General features: G+C 51.4%; 1 protein-coding gene across 2 annotated transcripts in view; it reads left to right on the top strand.

Annotated features, from left to right (window-relative positions):
* The window catches only part of TRAM2 (translocation associated membrane protein 2), a 74,383-nt gene that overhangs the window by 45,631 nt on the left and 9,216 nt on the right, over positions 1–19,536 (top strand). For both annotated transcript variants that reach the window (XR_009701557.1, XM_061196095.1), the window contains exons 3-7: positions 10,533–10,642; positions 11,120–11,236; positions 16,848–16,906; positions 18,070–18,154; positions 18,706–18,776. Coding sequence is in view for 1 of the 2 variants with exons in the window: in XM_061196095.1 (XP_061052078.1) it covers positions 10,533–10,642; positions 11,120–11,236; positions 16,848–16,906; positions 18,070–18,154; positions 18,706–18,776 (442 nt within the window). In the remaining variant the exon portion in view is untranslated. The remainder of the gene's footprint in view (positions 1–10,532; positions 10,643–11,119; positions 11,237–16,847; positions 16,907–18,069; positions 18,155–18,705; positions 18,777–19,536) is intronic.

The following is a 19,536-nucleotide window of genomic DNA, read 5'->3' on the forward strand; positions in this document are numbered from 1 at the left end:
AGAGTCTTCACTGCCCTCACTGTATTGGTTGGCATCTGAGGAAGAGTGGGGCTTTATAGCCAGCCCTGGACTTGATCTTTTATTTTTTCAGTAAGCAGAAACTACTTATTAAACTTTCTTAGTCTGTTCAGGGTGCTATAATAAAATACTGCAGACTGGGTGGCTTATAAACAACAGAAATTTACTTCTCACAGTTCTGGAAGCTGGACGTCCGAGATCAGGGTGCAGCCTGGTCAGGTGAGGACCCTCTTCCAGGTCACAGACTTCTTGCTGTGTCCTCATGTGGTGGGCGGGTAAGGGAGCTCTCTGGAGCCTTTTTTATAAGGGCACTAATTCCATGCATGAGGGCTCCATCCTCATGGTTTAAACACCTCCCCAAAGGCCCCACCCACTAATACCATCATCTTTGGGGGTTAGGATTCCAACATGTGAACTTGGCAGGGGACACAAACATTCAGACCATAGCAGTTATTATTTAAGTATAACAGTCGTGCAGGAAAGTGGAGGAACCGTAAGAGGTCACCTCCAGGTAACAGCACCTTGGAAGTGTGTCCCCTTCCCACCTAGACTTGATTTTTGTCCAATCCCCTGTTACAGCCTGGAGAATTTATCCCACGTGGAGCTTCTAGAGGTTTAAGCAAGAACCACTGAGTTGAGTCACTGTGGCTAATTGTTAACCAGCCTGAAGCTGACCAAGCCGGTAGCATCTTTGAACAGCTGCCTCCCCTCCCCCGCACTCCCGTTTCTCCTGATCAAATCTTTTCTTCTCCTGTCTGGCCAGGATCATGTTTTTTTCTTACTCAGTTGTTCTTACTGAAATAATTTTTGTCCTTAATTTAACAATGAACTTGTTGATGTTATTTTTATCCAAGTTAAAAAAAAGGCTGTGATTTTAGACATTTTTTGGTATGTGATCTCGAGGAGCTGTTTCCTCTTTATGGCTCTCAGTGAATTAACAAAAAGTTCACACCTTCCGCCTCGCGCTGCATGTTGTCTGCCCAGGCCGGTTGTAAGTAGAAGCCTCAGACTTAGAAACAGTGGTGGGGCTGAGTGTGGGCCTGGCACCAGGAGTTGCTGAGATATTTCTTTCTTGAAGGCCACAGGCCGGGTTACATAGCCTTATAAAAAGGAATGGTACATCAGGAAAACTACGTAGAGGCTGGGTACTTTTATTTCCAAATTCTCTTTAATGCAGCTCTCATTTTTGCTACATCTCTCACTTTTTGCTACATTTTTACATCATAAAAATATACTTGTCTTCCTACGTTCTATAAAGCTGGAGAAAATAGATTACAAATCATGCAGTCTGGGGTTAAAATGGTAACTCTGCAGATTCTTTAATTCTCCGGGCAGCCTGGGAGAGAGAGGGAGGGAGAGAGTGTGTGTGTGTGTGTGTGTGTGTGTGTGTATTAGTTTGCTAGGGCTGCCATGATAAAGTACCACAGACTAAGTGGTTTATACAGTAGTAAAGCACACACATTCTTAAGGGCACAGTGTGATGAATTTTTACATCTGTGCGTACCAGGTCGGGAGACAGCCCTCCCAACTTTCTCATGCCCTTCCAGTCAACACCCCCTCCCAAAGCAACCGCTCTTCTGCTTTCACGTTTCCTGATTAGTTTTACCTGTTCTCGCCCTTCATTTCTCCCTGATTTTTAAAAATGGCTCCATTTTTTTATATCAGTACGTGCGTCAGAATCCCCTGGGGAATTTAAGCACAGATCCCTGGGTCATGCCCAAGTTTCTGATTCACTGGTCCTGGGGTGGACATACATGCAGCAGTGTGTACCCCTGGGATCCACGGAGAGGCTGGCACTGTGGTCCACAGCCACAGCTTGTTACAACTGTGTGTTATAAGCCCCAGTGTCTATAACTCTGGTCTGTTTACCCGGTCCTCCGTAGATGAAAACTTCTTGGGTTGCTTCCATCAGTTTATGGTCAAAAACCATGCTGCTGTGTGCAACCTTGTGCATGTGTCACTTTGAATGTGGCAGGTACGGCTGTGTGATAAATTCCCAGAAGTGGAATTGCCGCATCCAAGGGCTGATGCATTTGTAATCGTGATGGAAATTACCAAATTGCCCTTCCGAAGAGGTGGTCCATTTTGCATCCCACCAGCAGTGTGAGAGAGAGCCTGTTTCCCCGCAGCCTCAGCAAGAGTGTGCGTCAAGCTTTGGATTGCTGCCAATCTGATAGGGAGGAGATGGTATCTCATTGTAGCTGTAGTTCATTTCTCTTCTTTTTCTTTTTTAAATAGTTTTTTCTTTTCTTTCTTTTTTTTAAACAGAATGTTACTGAGAAGAGTGGCATTTTTTTTTTTTTAATAACTTTATTTATTTTTGGCTGTGTTGGGTCTTTGTTGCTGCGCGCGGGCTTTCTCTAGTTGTGGAGAGCGGGGGCTTCTCTTGTTGCGGAGCATGGGCTCTAGGCACACGTGCTTCTGTAGTTGTGGCACGTGGGCTCAGTAGTTGTGGCGCACGGGCTTAGTTGCTCCGCGGCATGTGAGATCTTCCCCGACCAGGGCTCAAACCCATGTCCCCTGCATTGGCAGGTGGATTCTTAACCACTGTGCCACCGAGGAAGTCCGGCATATTTCTTAAAATATTTATTTTATTTATTATTTATTATTTTTGGCTGCGTCGGGTCTTAGTTGCGGCACACGGGCTTCTCTCTAGTTGTGGTGTGTGGGTTTTCTCTTTCTAGTTGTGGTGTGCGGGCTCCATAGTGCGTGGGCTCTGTAGTTTGAGATACGCAGGCTCTCTAGTTGAGGCGTGTGGGCTCTAGAGCGCAGGCTCAGTAGTTGTGGCGCACGGGCTTAGTTGCTCCGCGCCATGTGGGATCTTCCTGGACCAGGGCTCGAATCTGTGCCCCTGCACTGGCAGGTGGATTCTTTTTTTTTTTTTTAACATCTTTATTGGAGTATAATTGCTCTACACTGGTGTGTTAGTTTCTGCTTTATAACAAAGTGAATCAGCCATACATATACGTATATCCCCATATCTCTTCCCTCTTGCGTCTCCCTCCCACCCTCCCTATCCCACCCCTCTAGGTGGTCACAAAGCACCGAGCTGATCTCCCTGTGCTCTGTGGCTGCTTCCCACTAGCTATTGATTTTACATTTGGTAGTGTATATATGTCCATGCCACTCTCTCACTTCTTCCCAGCTTACCCCCACTGTGCCACCGGGGAAGTCTGGCATATTTTTAAAAAATATTTATTTTATTTATCTTGTTTGTTTGTTTATTATTTTTGGCTGCGTTGGGTCTTAGTTGTGGCACGTGGGATCTTCGTTGTGGCATGTGGAATCTGTTGTTGCGGCACGTGGGCTCTTCGTTGTGGCATGTAGGCTTCTCTCTAGTGGTGTGTGGGTTTTCTCTCTCTAGTTGCGGCGCGCGGGCTCCAGAGCACATGGGTTCTGTAGTTGTGGCGCGTGGACTCCAGAGCGCGTGGGCTCTGTAGTTTGAGGTATGCAGGCTCTCTAGTTGAGGCGTGCGGGCTCAGTAGTTGTGGCGTGCGGGCTTAGTTGCTCCGCTGCATGTGGGATCTTAGTTCCCCAACCAGGGATCAAACCCCCGTCCCCTGCATTGGAAGGTGGATTCTTTACCACTGGACCACCAGGGAAGTCCCTTCATTTCTCTTCTGTGTGAGGTTGAGCATCCTTTTAAATGTATAAGGGCCATCTGTGTTTCTCTTCTCTGTGAACTGTCCGTTCATACCCTTTGCCCATTCTTCTGTTGGGTTATCTTTTCATCCTTAGGTTCTAGGTGCTCTTCATACATTAGCGAGATTAGCCTTTGTTTATGATCCGAATTGTAAACACTTTCCCCTTGGTCATCACTTGCCTTTTGATTTTGCTTATGGTATTTTTTCATATCTAAGTTCTGGATTTATATATATTGTAAAAGATTCAAAATAATGGGAAAACAGAGTTGGCCAAAAGCACAGAAACCAATAGAAAGTAACTTACAAATCCAGGTTTGCAGGGCTTAGGAAGGAAGCCGGGAGAGAAAGGAGGCATCCACGTGTGCAGTGATGCTCTATAAGCCACCAGGTTTTCGGACAAAGGCAGAAGCCTCGCTGGCAGGTGGCCAGACTTTAAGGGGATGTGAAGAGCCGATGGGGCGTCAGCCACAGGTGGCCACGGGCCAGCTCAGGTCCCGGGGAGGAGGTCAGAGACTGCACAGCTGTATCTGGACAAGACGGGACCTGTGAAGGCATGCGGGAGAAGCTGCTTACAGGTGACACCGGGGGAAACAAGAAAATGTCTGTTAGTCATAGGAAACCAGACAGGAGGCCAGTAAGAGTGCCGCTCCCAAAGGGCCGGCTCCACCTGAGGTTGTCAGGGCAGCCAGGCTCTTATTGATCACGTTGACTCTCTTTTTAAACTTTGATCAGAGATAAACAAAGCAAGTGTCACTTTTGACGGAAGACAGGATGACATCCACAGAGGGTGGGTCGTTATTGAAGGCGCTCCTTCCAGGGTGAGGTTAACCCCTCCGGGGGATATACTGACCTACTCCATGGTGGTGCATAGGAAAGAGGGCTCACAGAATATGGGTGTTGGGAGGTGTCAGGGGTCATCTGGGCTGGGGATTGCAAATTGGTGGCCTGTGGTCAGAGTTGGCTTGTGTGTGTATTTTCTTTAGCCAGTTTGGTGTTGGCCCATAAAGTGTTTTTACAATTTTGGAATTAGTCACCAGCATTTAAAAATCAGATGATTTGACGTAGGGATTTCTCTCTTTGCTTTTGAAATATGGGGCCACACCCCTCCCAGGGCCTTCCCCACTCCTTCCTTCACCCCTTGGGACATGTATTCTGCACTTTGCCAAAGTCTCCACTCCTCTCTAATGTCTTCTCGGCATTGAGACTGCCTGACAGCCACCATGTATCCCAGTTTGAATTGTTTTTCTTTTAGTAAGGTTGAAATGGAAGTGGATCTTAAACTTGTTTCTCTTGCAAAGTGGAAATGTGGAAGACAGACCAAGAGGGCCCTAGAGCTAAGGAAAAACAGTGGGGAGCATATTGTGGCACTGAAGACCGTTCCCTGTTTAGTGCAGCGGGCTCTGTGTTGAAAAGAGATCAAAGGAGCAGCTTCTTACCAGTAGGGGGGTGGGGGCGGGGCCTGGGGGGGGATGTGAGGTGGCTTTGGGGGCTGGGCTGGGCCTCCGGACACTGGGAGACCTGAGAAATGGCCTCTGTCCCTTTACCCTGTGAACCCTGTTTCTTCATCCCCTCTGCCCACCCCGTGGGTGGTTACAGGGATCAAATGAGACAGCACGTTGAAGCATTCTGAAACCATGGGGGCTACAGAGGACAGACAGATTCCAGAGGGAGCTTTAGGGTCATTCTCCACGGCCAGTCTGCCAGCTGGTCTGGTCCTTTTGGTTCCATCACCCACACCTCTCCGAATTTGTCTTCTCCACCACACTGCCACGATCTGAGTGCAGGGCGCTCCCGCCCCCCAGCCTGGGCTCGTGTGAGTGCCTCCTGACTGCTCTCCCGGCCCCATTCCGGCCCCCTAGCCCATCCATCTGGCAGGAAGAGTGCATCTGTGACTCAGTCCTCCAGAACCTTCCCTTGCCTTTGGAAGCGTGTCTTACCACGACCTGTCGGGGGAGCCCCCCGTGGCATGGCTTGCCCACCCCTGCTCTGCAGGTCACTCCAGTCCTCTGTCCAGCAGGATCTTCCCCGGATGCCTCTGCCCAGACCACTCCGCCCTCACCAGCTCTCTGGCCCGCGCCACCTCAGTGACCCTTCCTCCCCAGGGCCCTGCCCCTCATCATGTCCTGCCCACCTCACAGCACTGATCACACCTGGCCGCTGGTGTTTTTTAGAAATTATAGTGAAATACACATACCGTGAAATGGACCATCTTAATCATCTGAATGTACAGTTCAGTAGTGTTAAGTACATTCACACTGTTGTGCAATCTGCAGAACTCTTCATTGCAAAACTGAAACTTTGTATCCGTTAAACAGCCACTCCCAATCCTCCCTGCCCCCAGCCCCTGGCAACCACCGTTCTTTCTGTCTCTGTGAGTTTTCCTCCTCTGGGAAGCTCCTGTGATGGAATCATACAGTATTCGTCTTTTAGTGACGGCTTATTTCCCTTAGCATTATGTCCTTTAGGTTCATCTCTGTGTAGCATGTGACAGGATTTCCTTCCTTTTTAAGGCTGAATAATGTTCTGTTGTATGTATAGACCACATTTTGTCTTTCCATTCATCTGTTGATAGACACTTGGGTAGTTTCCACCTTTGGCTGTTGTGAATAGTGCTATGAACATGGGTGTACAGATGTTTCATCAAGATCCTGCTTCCAGTTCTTTCGAGTCTGTATCCAGAAGTAGGATTGCTGGACCATCTGGTAGTTCTATTTTTAGTTTTCTAAGGAATCATCATACATTTCTAAGTCACATCATAGTGACTGTACCATTTTACATTTTCACAAACAATGCACGAAGGTTCCAATTTGTCCACACCCTCGTCAACACTTGTTATTTTCTGTTTTTTGTTTGTTTTGTTTTGTTTTTTTTTAATTGTGGCCATTCTCATGGGTTTGAGGTGGTATCTCATTGTGGTTTTGATCTACATTTCCCTAATGATAGTACCCTGTGCTATACAGTAGGACCTTGTTGTTTATTTATCTATAGTAGTTTGTATTTGCTAATCCCAAACTCCTAATTTATCCCTCCTCTCCCTCTCCACTTTGGTAACCATAAGTTTGTTCTCTGTGTCTGTGAGTCTGTTTTTGTTTTGTACATAAGTTCATTTGTATCATATTTTAGATTCCACATATAAGTGATATCATATGATATTTGTCTTTGTCTGTCTGACTCACTTCACTTAGTATGATAATCTCTAGGTCCATCCATATTGCTGCAAATCTTTGCCCATTTTTCAGTCTGGTTGTTTTTTGTTTTTGTTGTTGCTGTTGTTATTGGCCTCTGGTTTTTAGGTATAGAGAATTTGGTGTGCACTGGCTAAGCTCCGAGAGGGCAGGGCCATGCCCACCTCGTACCCTGCTGTCCCCCAGCACCCAGCATGGGGCCCTGCACGTGGTTTATTAGTGGATGAATAAACATGCAAGGAGCTCTCATCAGCAAAGGAAAAAAGAATGTATTAGTCTATCCATCCATTCTTGTTTCAAGAAGGTTTTAAGGCTCTGGTCACATCTCTTTGGACCCATAGTATATGGGGTGACGAATGGAGGTGACTTGAAGAGGCTTTAAGATGGATAATTCAAAGTCTTGACATGTTATTTAACTACTTTTGGACCATGCTTGTTTGATTGAGCATAAATCCTATTTTGCCTAATAAGGTTGGTCTCGATGGTGAAACTTTGCATGTGTTTAGTTATTTTGTAGTTTCAAAATATGCTGCCATCTAATTAGTCTCCTTTGATCCTCCCTTATGAAGAAGGCAGGGAAAGGATAATGCCAGCCTCATGATGGAAGGGCAGGAAGGAGAGGCTGACCCATACGCCCATCTCTTCCCTTCCTCCCATGTTTCCTCCTCGGTCCTCGGTGCTGATTCCCCTCCCTGATCTCAGCCCCTTCCTGGGTCAGTCACCTAGTCTTACCAGGTCTCTGCCGCTGATGGCCCTCCTCCCTCCCTGTTCCCATTTCCCCTTTAATTCAGGTCCCTGTGGTTCCTTACCTGCATCACTGGTGTCTACCTCCAGGCACGATGCTGTTTACTGCTGCCAGAATAAACTTTCTGAAGCCCAAATTTGCTCATTTTCCTATTGAGTTTGAATTCTTTGATGTTTCAACATTGCCTTCAGGATAAAGTCCACACCCTTTGACGTGGTACCCTGGCCGCCTGCAGCACTGCATCCTCCTTGCCTGCATCCTTAGCAGATGCTGCGTCCTCTGCCCAGGATGCCCTCCTCCTCGCACCTGACTACCCCAGCTTGTCCTCAAGTTTCTATATCTTCCTGTTTACCCTGAGGGGCTGCCCCAGCTGGAGTCGGCCCTCGCTTGCCTTGGCTCCCTGTGTGGCTGTGTTTACCTCTTGGCACCGTGTGGCTGTCTGCCTGTCTGTAGGTCATTGTACATTTATTTGTCAGTCTCCCTACTGGTCTGTGCTCTCTGAAGCTGGGGCAGCGTCTTTTATCTCCGTGTTTCAATAATTAGCCCAGTGGCTCTCACAGAGTAGGGTCTTTGTGGAAGGTAGGAGGGAGAGGAAAAGGGGAAGCTTGTCTGATCTCAAAGTTCATGCGCTCCATGTCCTTACTGCCCCCTCCCACCCCCCCACCCCCACTGCCCACCAGTTCATTCTCCCAGTCCAGGGTGGCGGGGTCATGGGTTGACTCCCAGAGTGACCCAATCAGCTCTGCTTCGCTCTGCAGCCACCCTGAAACTCACCCACCCTGGCCTGCCTTCTGGTAAACGCATCCCAGCAAAGAGAGATGACTCGTGTGTGACTCAGCACGCAGGCAGCACAGCTGGAAAGGGGGCCAGTGTGTCTGCTTGGGGGAGGGTGGGCCACAGAGCACCAGGGATCCAGGCCTGCCAACTGGAACGAAGGCACGAATCCTCCTCTGTCCGTGGAGAGAGAGGCTGTAGTAGCAGAGCTTTACAAGACTTAGATACCTGGGATTCCATCTAATTTATTACTACTAAATAATATTTTGATGAACTACTATTTAGTGCATGCCTACCACGGTTATAGGCACTGATAAGCATCTTGCATACAGATTATCTCGTTTAATCTTCACAATAGCCCAACAACAACAAAAATAATAGCAAATACATGTATAGCACTTACTATGCACCAGATACTATTCTAAGTAAGCACTTTGCATTTTTGAAGTCACCTCATTCTCACAGTAACCCTGCAGTACAGGAACTGCTGTTATCCTCATTTTACAGATGAGGAATCTGAGGCACAGAAAGGTCAGAGGTGCTCCAGAGTCACATAGGAAATAAAAGACATTTTCTTTATCCATTCATCTGTTGATGGACACTTAGGTTGCTTCCATGTCTTGGCTCTTGTAAATAGTGCTGCTGTGAACATTGGGATGCATGTATCTTTTTGAATTAAAGTTTTCATCCTTTTTTTTTTTTCTGGATAAAGAAGATGTTTTATACACACACACACAATGGAATATTACTCAGCCATAAAAAAGAATGAAATAATGCCATTTGCAGCAGCATGGATGGACCTAGAGAATATCATACTAAGTGAAGTAAGTCAGACAAAGACAAATATGATATCACTCATATGTGGAATCTAAAAAATAATACAATTAAATCTATTTACAAAACAGAAACAGATAGACATGGAAAACAAGCTTATAGTTAGTTACCAGAGGGGAAGGTGGGGGGAGGGATAAATTAGGAGTATGGGATTAATAGATGCACACTACTATATATAAAATAGACAAGCACAAGCATTTAATGGATAGCACAAGGGACTATATTCAATATCTTGTAATAATCTATAATGGAACATAATCTAAAAAAATATATATGTATAACTGAACCACTTTGCTGTACACCTGTAACTGACACAATATTATAAATCAACTATACTTGAATTTTTTTGAAAAAGAGGGAGGTGTGGGTTCCCTGGTGGCCTAGTGGTTACGATTCCGGGCTTTCACTGCCGTGGCCTGGGTTCAATCTCTGGTCCAGGAACTGAGATCCCACAAGCCACGCAGTATGGCAAAAAAAAAAAAAAAAAATTCATCAATATCAAAAAACAAACAAACAAAAACAAAGAGGGAGGAAATAAATGACAGAGCTTTGATACAAGCTCAGGTTTCTGAGTCCACACTTTTTTTTTTTTTTTAATTATTTTTATTTTTGGCTGCGTTGGGTCTTCATTGCTGTGCGCTTTCTCTAGTTGTGGAGAGCAGGGGCTACTCTTTGTTGTGGTGCGTGGGCTTCTCATTGCGGTGGCTTCTCTTTGTTGCAGAGCACGGGCTCTAGGCGCGCGGGCATCGGTAGTTGTGGCTCGCGGGCTCTAGAGCGCAGGCTCTGTAGCTGTGGCACATGGGCTTAGTTAGTCTGCGGCATGTGGGATCTTCCTGGACCAGGGATCAAACCCACGTCCCCTGCATTGGCAGGCGGATTCTTAACCACTGTGCCACCAGGGAAGTCCTGAGTCCACACTCTTAACCCTGCATCATGCTTCCTCGATGAAGTATAACTGCAGTCCCATTTTTACAGGGAAGGCGATTATGGCTCAGAGAGGTTGGTCACTTTTCTATAGTCACACAGCCAGGGAATGATGAAGGTTGGTTGTCTCCAACTGCTGGCTGCAGCCACTGTGCCTTCCTGCCCAGATCAGGAGACATCGTCATGATATGCCGTGTGCTGGCTTCTCCTTTCCCCTCCGCACTGGTGCTCCCAAGGGCCAAGTCCAGAGGGTGGGTGGGATTCTCGGGAAGAAACTCTTCTCAGTCTGCGGTTACAGCCAAAGGGAAGCATTTGATGGCACATTCTGCTCCAGATCTCCTTTCAGTTTTGGGTCCCAGAGCACTTCCTCACCCAGGGATGCTGACGTGGCTCTCGTTGCCTCCACAGATGGCGAGACGGTGCACTACCACTACGGGCCGAAGGACCTGGTCACAGTCTTGTTCTACATCTTCATCACCATCATCCTGCACGCTGTGGTGCAGGAGTACATTTTAGATGTGAGTCACGTGTCTGGATTCCGAGATGGGAAGCTGGGGGGATTCGGCGGGTGGAGTGGCTGCAGCTCTGAGGCCTCCGCTTTGTGTGGAGGCCCTGGTTGGTCCTAGCAACTGGATCTCCTGCACCACAGTTTGGTCTCCGTCCCCCTCAAAGCCTTCGTAGCACGTGGGACCACAGTGTTTATTACACGGGAGGGAGCTGCCTGAAGTATGACGATACGGTGTCCTCAGGGGTCGAACACAGCAACCCTTGGGGGATGTTTTCTTTACATCTCAGCTAAAGACATTCATCTCGCTGCGTTCTCAAGATGCTTGCCTTAAACTAAACACTATATGCACACACGAGGCTTCCATGAAATAACTTGGATGAGGCTGGCTTCAAACTTCAGCCCTTTTGTGGGGAGAAAACAGGAGTTTGGAACCTGCCGTTACCTATACACTCATATGTTAACATGCAGGATTCTCTTTATTCTTTAGAAAATCAGCAAACGGCTTCATCTCTCCAAGGTCAAGCACAGCAAGTTCAACGAATCTGGACAGCTGGTCGTCTTTCACCTCAGCTCGGTGATCTGGTGCTTCTACGTGGTGGTGACGGTGAGTGGTCCTAGGGACTGCTGATGGCTGGGGCCCGGGCTGCCATGTTATCGCCGTGAGAGAGGGGTCAGTGGTTTAGGTGCTATTTGATAGCTGGGGAGCGTCCTCTGGTCCAAAAGTAAACACTTGTTATCGTTATGATGTAATGTCACGGTGATGACAGCGTATAGCTCCATAGCTCTGTGTTCCGTCCTAGGGCCCTCGCACGGTGCTGTCCCCTGAGCTAAGTTTTATGTTCATTCCGTTATCTGTGTTATGGATTGAAGAAATCCAAGCTCAGATTTCGCAGTGGCCCCATGGTCACGTGGTTCTGAAGTGGACAGGCCTTGGACTTGAGGGTCTGGTTCTGTTGCACCACACTGGCCTCCCGAGGCTCGGCCAGCATCCCCCTGCGTGCACATCAGGTTCCGTGAGAGTCAGCACTGTTTCTACAAATGCCTGGAGGACCAGACAGTTGACTCGCCTCCCCTTTTGCACAAGAATACTCTTATTTCAAGCAACCTTTGATACAGCAAAATTCCTTCGTACAAAGGAATGTGGACAGCCCTTTGGGGTTCTTTGTAACAAGCCTGTCGTCCTAGGAAGTGTTTAATCCCCTCCATCCCCCCCAACCTGGAGCACCTCCTGTCTGTAACCCGGTCTCTTCCTCAGGAACTAGAATTGTCCTGTGAGAAATCCAGGCCCGGGGCTTGGAAAAGTCAGCAACCCTGTGACCTCCTAGAAGCTTCCTTCCCTGCCTCCCCTGACCTCTCACCCCCTTGCGGGCTGAACACTGAATCCATATTCTCAAAGCGGGACTCAGCATGCCCTTTTGTATGTTATCTTTATTTCTATTATCATTTAATCACAGAACAATAGGAATTTTAAACGCAGGGCCCAAGGCCTCTGTGCTCTGGAGCAGGCCTGCCACATTATACTCTACTCCCCCTGGGGCAGACTTTGTGTGTGGTCTGTGTGAGTAGCGCCCCCTACCTTTGTGCAGCACACGTGCGGCCCCGGGAAGTCTAGGTACTGCTGGGCTCAGGCCTCTCCCAGCCACTGGGTGTTTGGTTTACGCGGCCTCTGGAGACCCCGAGCTGCCGTGAAGCAGAACAGCCCTCGGGTCCCACGGACATTTAACTGCTCTTGCAGGAGAAGCGTTGCCTCATCTCTGAATCACTTTTGCCCTTTCTGCCTCACCCCACCGTCCACCCCAGCTGTGACCCAGTTTCACCAGATTCGCAGGCCGACAGCCAAGGGATTTCCCCCCACTTCCAGAGTGTGCAAGGCTCAATGCTGTCTCTTTGCTTCTCCTGGGCCGTCCAGGGCTTAGAAATGATGCTCCTTAGTCTGGAGCTGCCACGCTTTTCTGGGGACGTTTATAACAGGCTTTTACCATGGTGACAGCCAGTTCTCCACTCAGCATCTCCAGCAGGAGATAGAGACCAAGGGAGCCTGGAAAGTTCCAGTGACCCCAGGTCCTGATACATCGTGTGGCTCTCAGCCCTCACCTGCTCCCTCCAGGCCATTCTGCATGGAGTGAAGGTGACTGAAGAAGAGAGGGTCGTTTTGTAAAAGGAGTGAAAACAGCTAGTTTTTTAAATCCTATGTTTCTGTTACGATGAACTTGTTCTCGATTCTTCTCTTTCGCTCTCCGGTCAGTTCATCGGCAGGTTCCCCCACCCACTGCCACCAGCACGTGGAGCGTCTGTCGCCCGCTCTCTGCCTCCACCTCTGCCCCTGGGCCCGTGGGTCTCTCCAGGGGATGCTTGACAGTATGCTACCAGCATCTAGTGGGTCGAGGCCAGCGATGCAGCTCAATGTCCTGTAGTGCCCAGGACAGTCCCCACAGCAAAGACAGTCTGGCCCCAGGTGTCACTAGCGCCATGGTCAGGAGGCCCTGAGCTGTAATCTAAGCCACCATCATCTCTTGCTGGACCACTTCTGGAAGGAGGCCGTTTCCACTCCTGTGTCCGCTCACCCCAATCCATTGTCTGCCCAGCCAGACAGATCTTTTTAGAACATAAACCAAATCACGCATCCCCTGCTTCAAATCCCCTGTCGCGCTCGCGCTGAAGTGGTTCTTCTTCCTCACTCCTGTGCTCTGGGTGCTGCTGGCCTTATCATCGGGCTCACTGGCCCCAGCCCCACTGTTCCTCTAACTCTCCTGGCTCTCCTGCCTCCTGGGCTTTGCAGGGGTGCTTCCTCTGCTGCAGTGCTCCATCCCCTGACATCCCGTGCCATCCGAGTCTCCACCTAAATGTCACCTCCGCAGAGAACTCCCCCCGCGCTTGTGTCTGCTGCACCACGCCTGTTGCTGTGGCATTTTCTTGAGCTGTGTATTCTCTGCTGCTTGTTGCCTCTCCCTCGTACTGGCCCCCGAGCTGCTGGGAGCAGGCACCGTGCTCACTGCTATCCCCCAAGCACAGTTCCTGGTGTGTACTAGGTGCTCACTCAATATTGTTGTGAGAGGGAATAAGTAGACTGCAAATGCCTCTTCTTGTTCCAACCTTCAACAGTTTTTAAAGTAATGAATTGCTTGTTTTTATGAACATCATAGATGATCATTTAAAAAAAAATAAGCCATACATAAAAGTTTGAAAAAGAAAGTAAAAATCAACCCTAAATCCCTCCCCCCACGAAATAACCAGTTTGATCTTGGTGTTGAATTCAGACATTTCTCTCTGCATTGATCCAGGCAGGGTGATGGGGTTGTAGATGGGCCAACTGATAATTTAATAAGAATGTCGACCTCCTACCTTTAGTCTAGCTCTCAGCTACTGTTCATCGCTCAGGGGAGACAAAACGCTGTACTGGGGAGGCAGGGTGGGAGGGTTCCTGGCTTCCCGGGATGCCTCCCTTCACAGTTTAACCTGCAGCCCCGCACGCAGCGGGAGCGCCGCACGGGAGCGCCTCTGAGGCCGGGGCTCAGGTGAGGGCCGCCTCCTGACACACAGGCTGCCTGGGGCAGAACCTCAGCAGTGGGTGTCCCTGAAGGACCAGTGGGTCCGGGTAGCAGCTGGCTGTGTCAGGACTGCATGCTGCTGTCTCTTCCTGAGGTGCTTTTCGTTCATCCACTGGAAAGGAAGGCTGCAGGGGAGCGGGGGGTGGGGGGGTGCGCCAGCTCGCCGAGGCCTCCCTTGCTCCTGGTGGATTTGTAGACTCAGGAGAGAACAGAGGATCTCAAAGCCCGCCCCCCCAGACGGCAGGCCCACTGGCGGGTGGGATCTGGGGGCGAGCCCACACTCGGTGTGCTGTGCTGAGCTCCGAGGGGCCCCGGCCCAGCCTCCCTGGGCGGTTGCCTGGCCCGAGGTCTGGAAAAGACTGTTCTCGGAGCAGTGAGTCATTCTTCCTCTGGCTGCCCTGCTCGCCTCCCTCCGCCCGGGACTGCCCCTCACAGGCCGGCAGCATTGTTCTGGGGCGTTTTCTCTGCTGGTTGGCTTCACAGTTCTGATTTCTTTGTCTCCTAAGTAAAGGGCCAAGCCGGGGAGGGTCCCTGTTTAAAATCACAGGATCGTCTGGGCTTTAGATTTCTGTCAGGGCTGCTTTTCTTGGCCAGTCTTTTTTTTGGCGGAAATTCTTCTCCCACTTCGATCCCTGAAGCACCATTTTCATCCTTAAATACATCGGTGCTTCCTCTAGGAAGGAACGTCCTGCCCGCTTCGGTTTCCCTGGAAAGGGGGTAGGGAGGGTGGAAGGCCGTGAACCTGTGTGCCCGGGGCCGGCATCTGATGCAGGCGGCGTGTGGGGGGCAGAGAGGGGTGGCCCCAGTGTGGGTGCGGAAAAGCCCTCTTCCCACCCCGCGCGCCCCAGAGCCTCCCACCTCTGCCGGACTCTGAGGAGGGAGATGGAATGTGGCCGGGAGGGTCTGGTGGGGAGACCCTTTCCTTCAAACCTAAGTTACTGTGGCTGCCCTGGGGCCTGCGCCTGATGGGACCCGTCCGCTGAGTCACTGTGCTAATGAGGCCCTCGTGTATCTGAAATGCCCAGGGGCACTCAGTGACTCGGGGTCTGGGTGGGGGGCGGACCGGCCCTCCCATGGGAGTACGACTGAGGCTCCAGTAGTCACCTGGCGGCTCCTCTGGGAACTGCTGGACCTCCTCCCCGCCGAGTGCAGCCCCGTCCTCAGTCCCGGTGGGAACATCTGAGGCTCTGGGCCCCCTCGTCAAAGCCACCAGTTCGGTTGGTTTAGTTCTGACTGACCGGGACAGCCAGGCCTGGGGCGCTTGGACCAGGAGGCTTGAGGCACAGCTCAGAATTCAGTCGTGCTGCTGAGAAGCCACCTCGTTTTGGGAACTCCCTCCTTTCCCTGTTTCTAAAAGGAGGTCAGGCTGGCGTCACCTCCTCCGCCCTCTCTGAGCGTCGCGTGGCGTCAGCCTCCTCTTGCTCCTGGTGGGCCGTTTCCTCGTATGTTCTGTAATCTTGGATTATAAACTCATCTTTAGCGAGGTTGTGTGTGTGAGAACCCTGTACGTTCTCGGATGAAAGTACGTCCCGATGGCTTCACCGGCCCACAAATACTGTTAATACCGGGTTCTTAGTGTGAGAGCTCCTAAACACACAGGTGATGTCCATTTGAGCTCCAAACCCACATGAAAGTGAATCTGAGGTTACAGATTTTCAGGGGGTCGTATTTCTGTTTCCATCCTGAGCCCCGGGTGAGCAGACATGGTCCTCTTCTCCCTGCCTTGCTCGTCGGACCCTTCCGAGTCTCCCCTTTCTCTGGAGTGCTGGCCCTTTAAGGGTCTTCTGTTCCCACGCAGGCACGAAAGCTCTGGCCCTACAGCCTCACCCCCTGCTCGGGCTTTTAGCTCCCTACCCTCTTGGGCCCTCGGGTTTTCCCTTTCTTATTGTGAGTTCAGCTTTGCATTGAAAAGAACATTTGTTAGACTGCATCCAGCATGTCCAGATGTTTTGTAACAGGAGGGTTTTCAGGTCACCTCCCCTACTCTGTAAGAGGCCCTGGGCTAGATACTGGAGATGCAAGGAAGCGCCAGAAAAGAGCCAGAAAAAAGGAGCCAGAAAAGAAGGCATGAGCAGAGTCCTGATGGTGCTATGTGATACGTGTCACACGTGAGGCCCGTTGGGGAGGCCTGTGGGGTCCTGCCATTCTTTTTATTCGTGGTGGTGTAAACAGCCAAAGTAGGCTTTTCGTTTTTCCAGTGGACGGTGGTTCTGGAGTCCATTTGCTTATTCACTCTACAAGCATTTCCTGAGTGCCTGCATGCCAGGCATAATACTCGACGCTGTCACATAAACATAAACTGTCACATTTATTTCTAACAATAACTCTGGGAGGGTATTTTTATCCTCATTTTACAGATGAGCCAGCTGAAGCTCAGGGAGACTAACTTGCTCAGAGGATGCAGCTGATCAGTGTCAGACCGATCCCACAGTCAGACTCGGGTCCTCTGACCCCAGAGCAGGGCTCTCCCTCCTACATCACGGCTCTCTTTTATAGTAAAGAGACCGGCCAAGTGGCAGAGGGCCTCCGTGTTCACGTTTCCTGTTCCTTCCTCATTCTGGCAGCTGGGGACTAGGTGCAACCCTGACCCTGACCCCTGACCCCCGGGCCCGCCCAGCAGGCCTCACGTTCACATCTCTAAATGCTGTCTCTTCCCGTCCACTACAGGAAGGATATTTAACAAACCCAAGGAGCCTCTGGGAAGACTATCCGCATGTATACCTCCCGTGAGTATTGTCACCCTCGGTCCCCAGGGAGGAGCGGGCTGGTGCACTGGCTTCTCGCCCCATAATGTGGGCAGAACACGGGCCGGCGGGCCCGAGGACCGGAGCTCCTCCGAGCCTGGCAGGGCCCAGTGTCGTGGAGGCAGACATGTGGGAGCTACTTCCTCCCCGTGTTCTTACGGGCGATTCCTGAAATGACACGTCATCTGCAGGAGCCCAGGCACAGGGTCCTGTCTCTGCCTAGGCTGCCATCACAGAGCACCGCAGGTGGTGGGGTTCTCGGGCTTATAAACAGCAGACATCCCTTCCTCACAGTTCTGGAGGCTGGCAGACCCAGTGTCTGGTGAGGCCACTTCCTGCTTCATGGATGATGTCTTCTCTCTGTGTCCTCATGTGTGGAAGCGGAGAGGGGCCTCTTTCACAAGGGCACTAATCCCACTCTGGAGGGCTCCACCCCCGTGACCTAATCACCTCCCAGAGGCCCCACGTCCCGGTACCATCACCGTAGGGGTTAGGATTTCAACGTGTGAATTTCAAGGGGGTGCAAACACAGGGTCTGTAGCAGGTTCCTACAGCGCCTGGGAGGGACGGGGAAGCAGAGCCTCTGCACGGAGCTTTCTGGGCTGCACCCTCCTGGCACCTGCACACATTCGCACACGTCTCCCCTCGGGCCTCCACGGGAGGCAGCGCCCCTGCTCTCCTGCGCCGACAGGACACCGGGAGGGCAGAGCTGGGCCCGCGTCCCCCAGAGACCACGGCCCTTAGAACAGCAGCACCGGAGACTTAGCAGAGTTAGGTCCTCCCTCTGCTGCCGAGACCACCCCCCCCTTCCTCAGCTCATTCCTGCCACCCACCGTCTCCTGCCCCGACAGCGCTCTGGACTCAGCCCCCTCCTCAGCCTTCCCTCCTCCGCTGCTCTCTTTTCATCCTTCTTGGGTCTTTTCATGGACTTCCCATGCCCCTCCACGTGCACGGTCTTGTCTGTGGAGCAGTGTCCTGGGCTCAGGGGCGTGGTGCTCACCATCCCCCCACCTCCTCCCTCCACTCCTCCCTCTCGGCCCAGCTCCTCACACTGCCTGGCCCTTGCCCCCCAGCCCACCCCGTGCTTTGCGAGCACCTGCAGGGGCTTCTCCATCCCTCTGGGTGACTGGCCCCCTTGTCTCCAGCTTCCAGGTGAAGTTCTTCTACCTGTGCCAGCTGGCCTACTGGCTGCACGCGCTTCCTGAGCTCTACTTCCAGAAGGTACGGAAGGTGAGTACTGGCGGCCCCTCGCTGACGCTGCTCGTCCCCACTGCCCTCCTGCTGTCCCTCCCTCTGGCCGCCCACGCGTGGGGTGGAGATGGGGGTGTGTTGGCGGGTTGAGTGAGATGCTGAGCCAGTGCCTGTTGGAATCTCCCTGATGACCTCCAGGAGGGGGGCCGCCTTGTCAGACTCCCGCCTCCCACACGAGATGTGTGGCTTTGGGGGACCTGACTCATCTTCGGGGGAGCGGATGGAGAGGTCTTTGCCTTTCCTACAGTCTTTTTTTTTAAAGCTTCTCTCTGGCTGATTTCCTAAAGCCCTGTTCCCCAGTCCCCGTCTCTTCTTTCTCAACCTAGTTCCGCCCCCTGACCACCGAGTCTCCTTCAGACTCTGTGCAGCCAGGTGCGCGTGTCTCCGGTGGGACCTGGGGCTGTCTGTGTTAGAGCAGCCCAGCCCCGCAGGCCTGCCATGTCCTTCTGCACTACCCCTGCTCCTCTACCTCCCCCTGCATCTCCAGTTAGGGAATGAGCACGTGTACTGTTTGCCTCTCTTGTCTGCAGGAGGAGATTCCCCGGCAGCTCCAGTACATCTGCCTGTACCTGGTCCATATTGCGGGCGCGTACCTCTTAAAGTGAGTGACACCTGGAGTGGGCCAGATCTCCCTGCCTTTCATGTCTGTGCCTCTCTCCACACAGTCATTTAATCAGGAGGCATTTATTGGACACTTACTGTGTGCCAAGCACCATGCTAAGATCTGGGAATACACCGACAGATAATGGAGGGTTCCTTTACGTTTACTGGATTATTCTCCGCCGAGCAGGAGAGACAGTTACAGACAAAGATAGAGACGGTTGGTGGGATGAGCACTGTGCTACCGTACGGACCACCTGCCATGGGAACCCAGAGGAGCGACCACCTCCACCCGAGACAGGGCCAGGGCAGGATCCCAGGGACGCGGGCCGTGAGCCAGGGCTTTGCAGGTTGAGGGCAGCCTGAGCGGGGCTCCTGCCCCATGCGTCCAGGCGGCGGCGCTGTCAGAGCTCGTGGCCCTGGTTCCCCTTCCCTTCGATTTGTCATGAAGGGTAGAGGAGTCACTGCTTGGTTGTCCTCATGTCAGAAGAGTTGCTGTCGCCTTGAGTGTCTCTGTTGTGAAGAGAATCACTGCTGAGCAGCACCTGTCCTTCTAGTTTGGAGTTTTCTCGGGCTTGGCTTTTGCGGTATAGGAGAGCACGCGCTGTATAACCTGCTCAGGTGCCCGGGGGTCGCGGGCCCGGGGTCTCCTGGGTCCACGTGGCAGGCATCCCGTGAGAATGACTGACCTGGGGGACTGGAGCCAGGTCTGCTTTGTGGTCTCTGGAGGCCGAGAGCTTCGTCCGTGCCTGGCTGGGCCT

This window comes from Eubalaena glacialis, chromosome 7 (assembly GCF_028564815.1).
Source record: "Eubalaena glacialis isolate mEubGla1 chromosome 7, mEubGla1.1.hap2.+ XY, whole genome shotgun sequence".
Lineage (NCBI taxonomy): Eukaryota > Metazoa > Chordata > Mammalia > Artiodactyla > Balaenidae > Eubalaena > Eubalaena glacialis.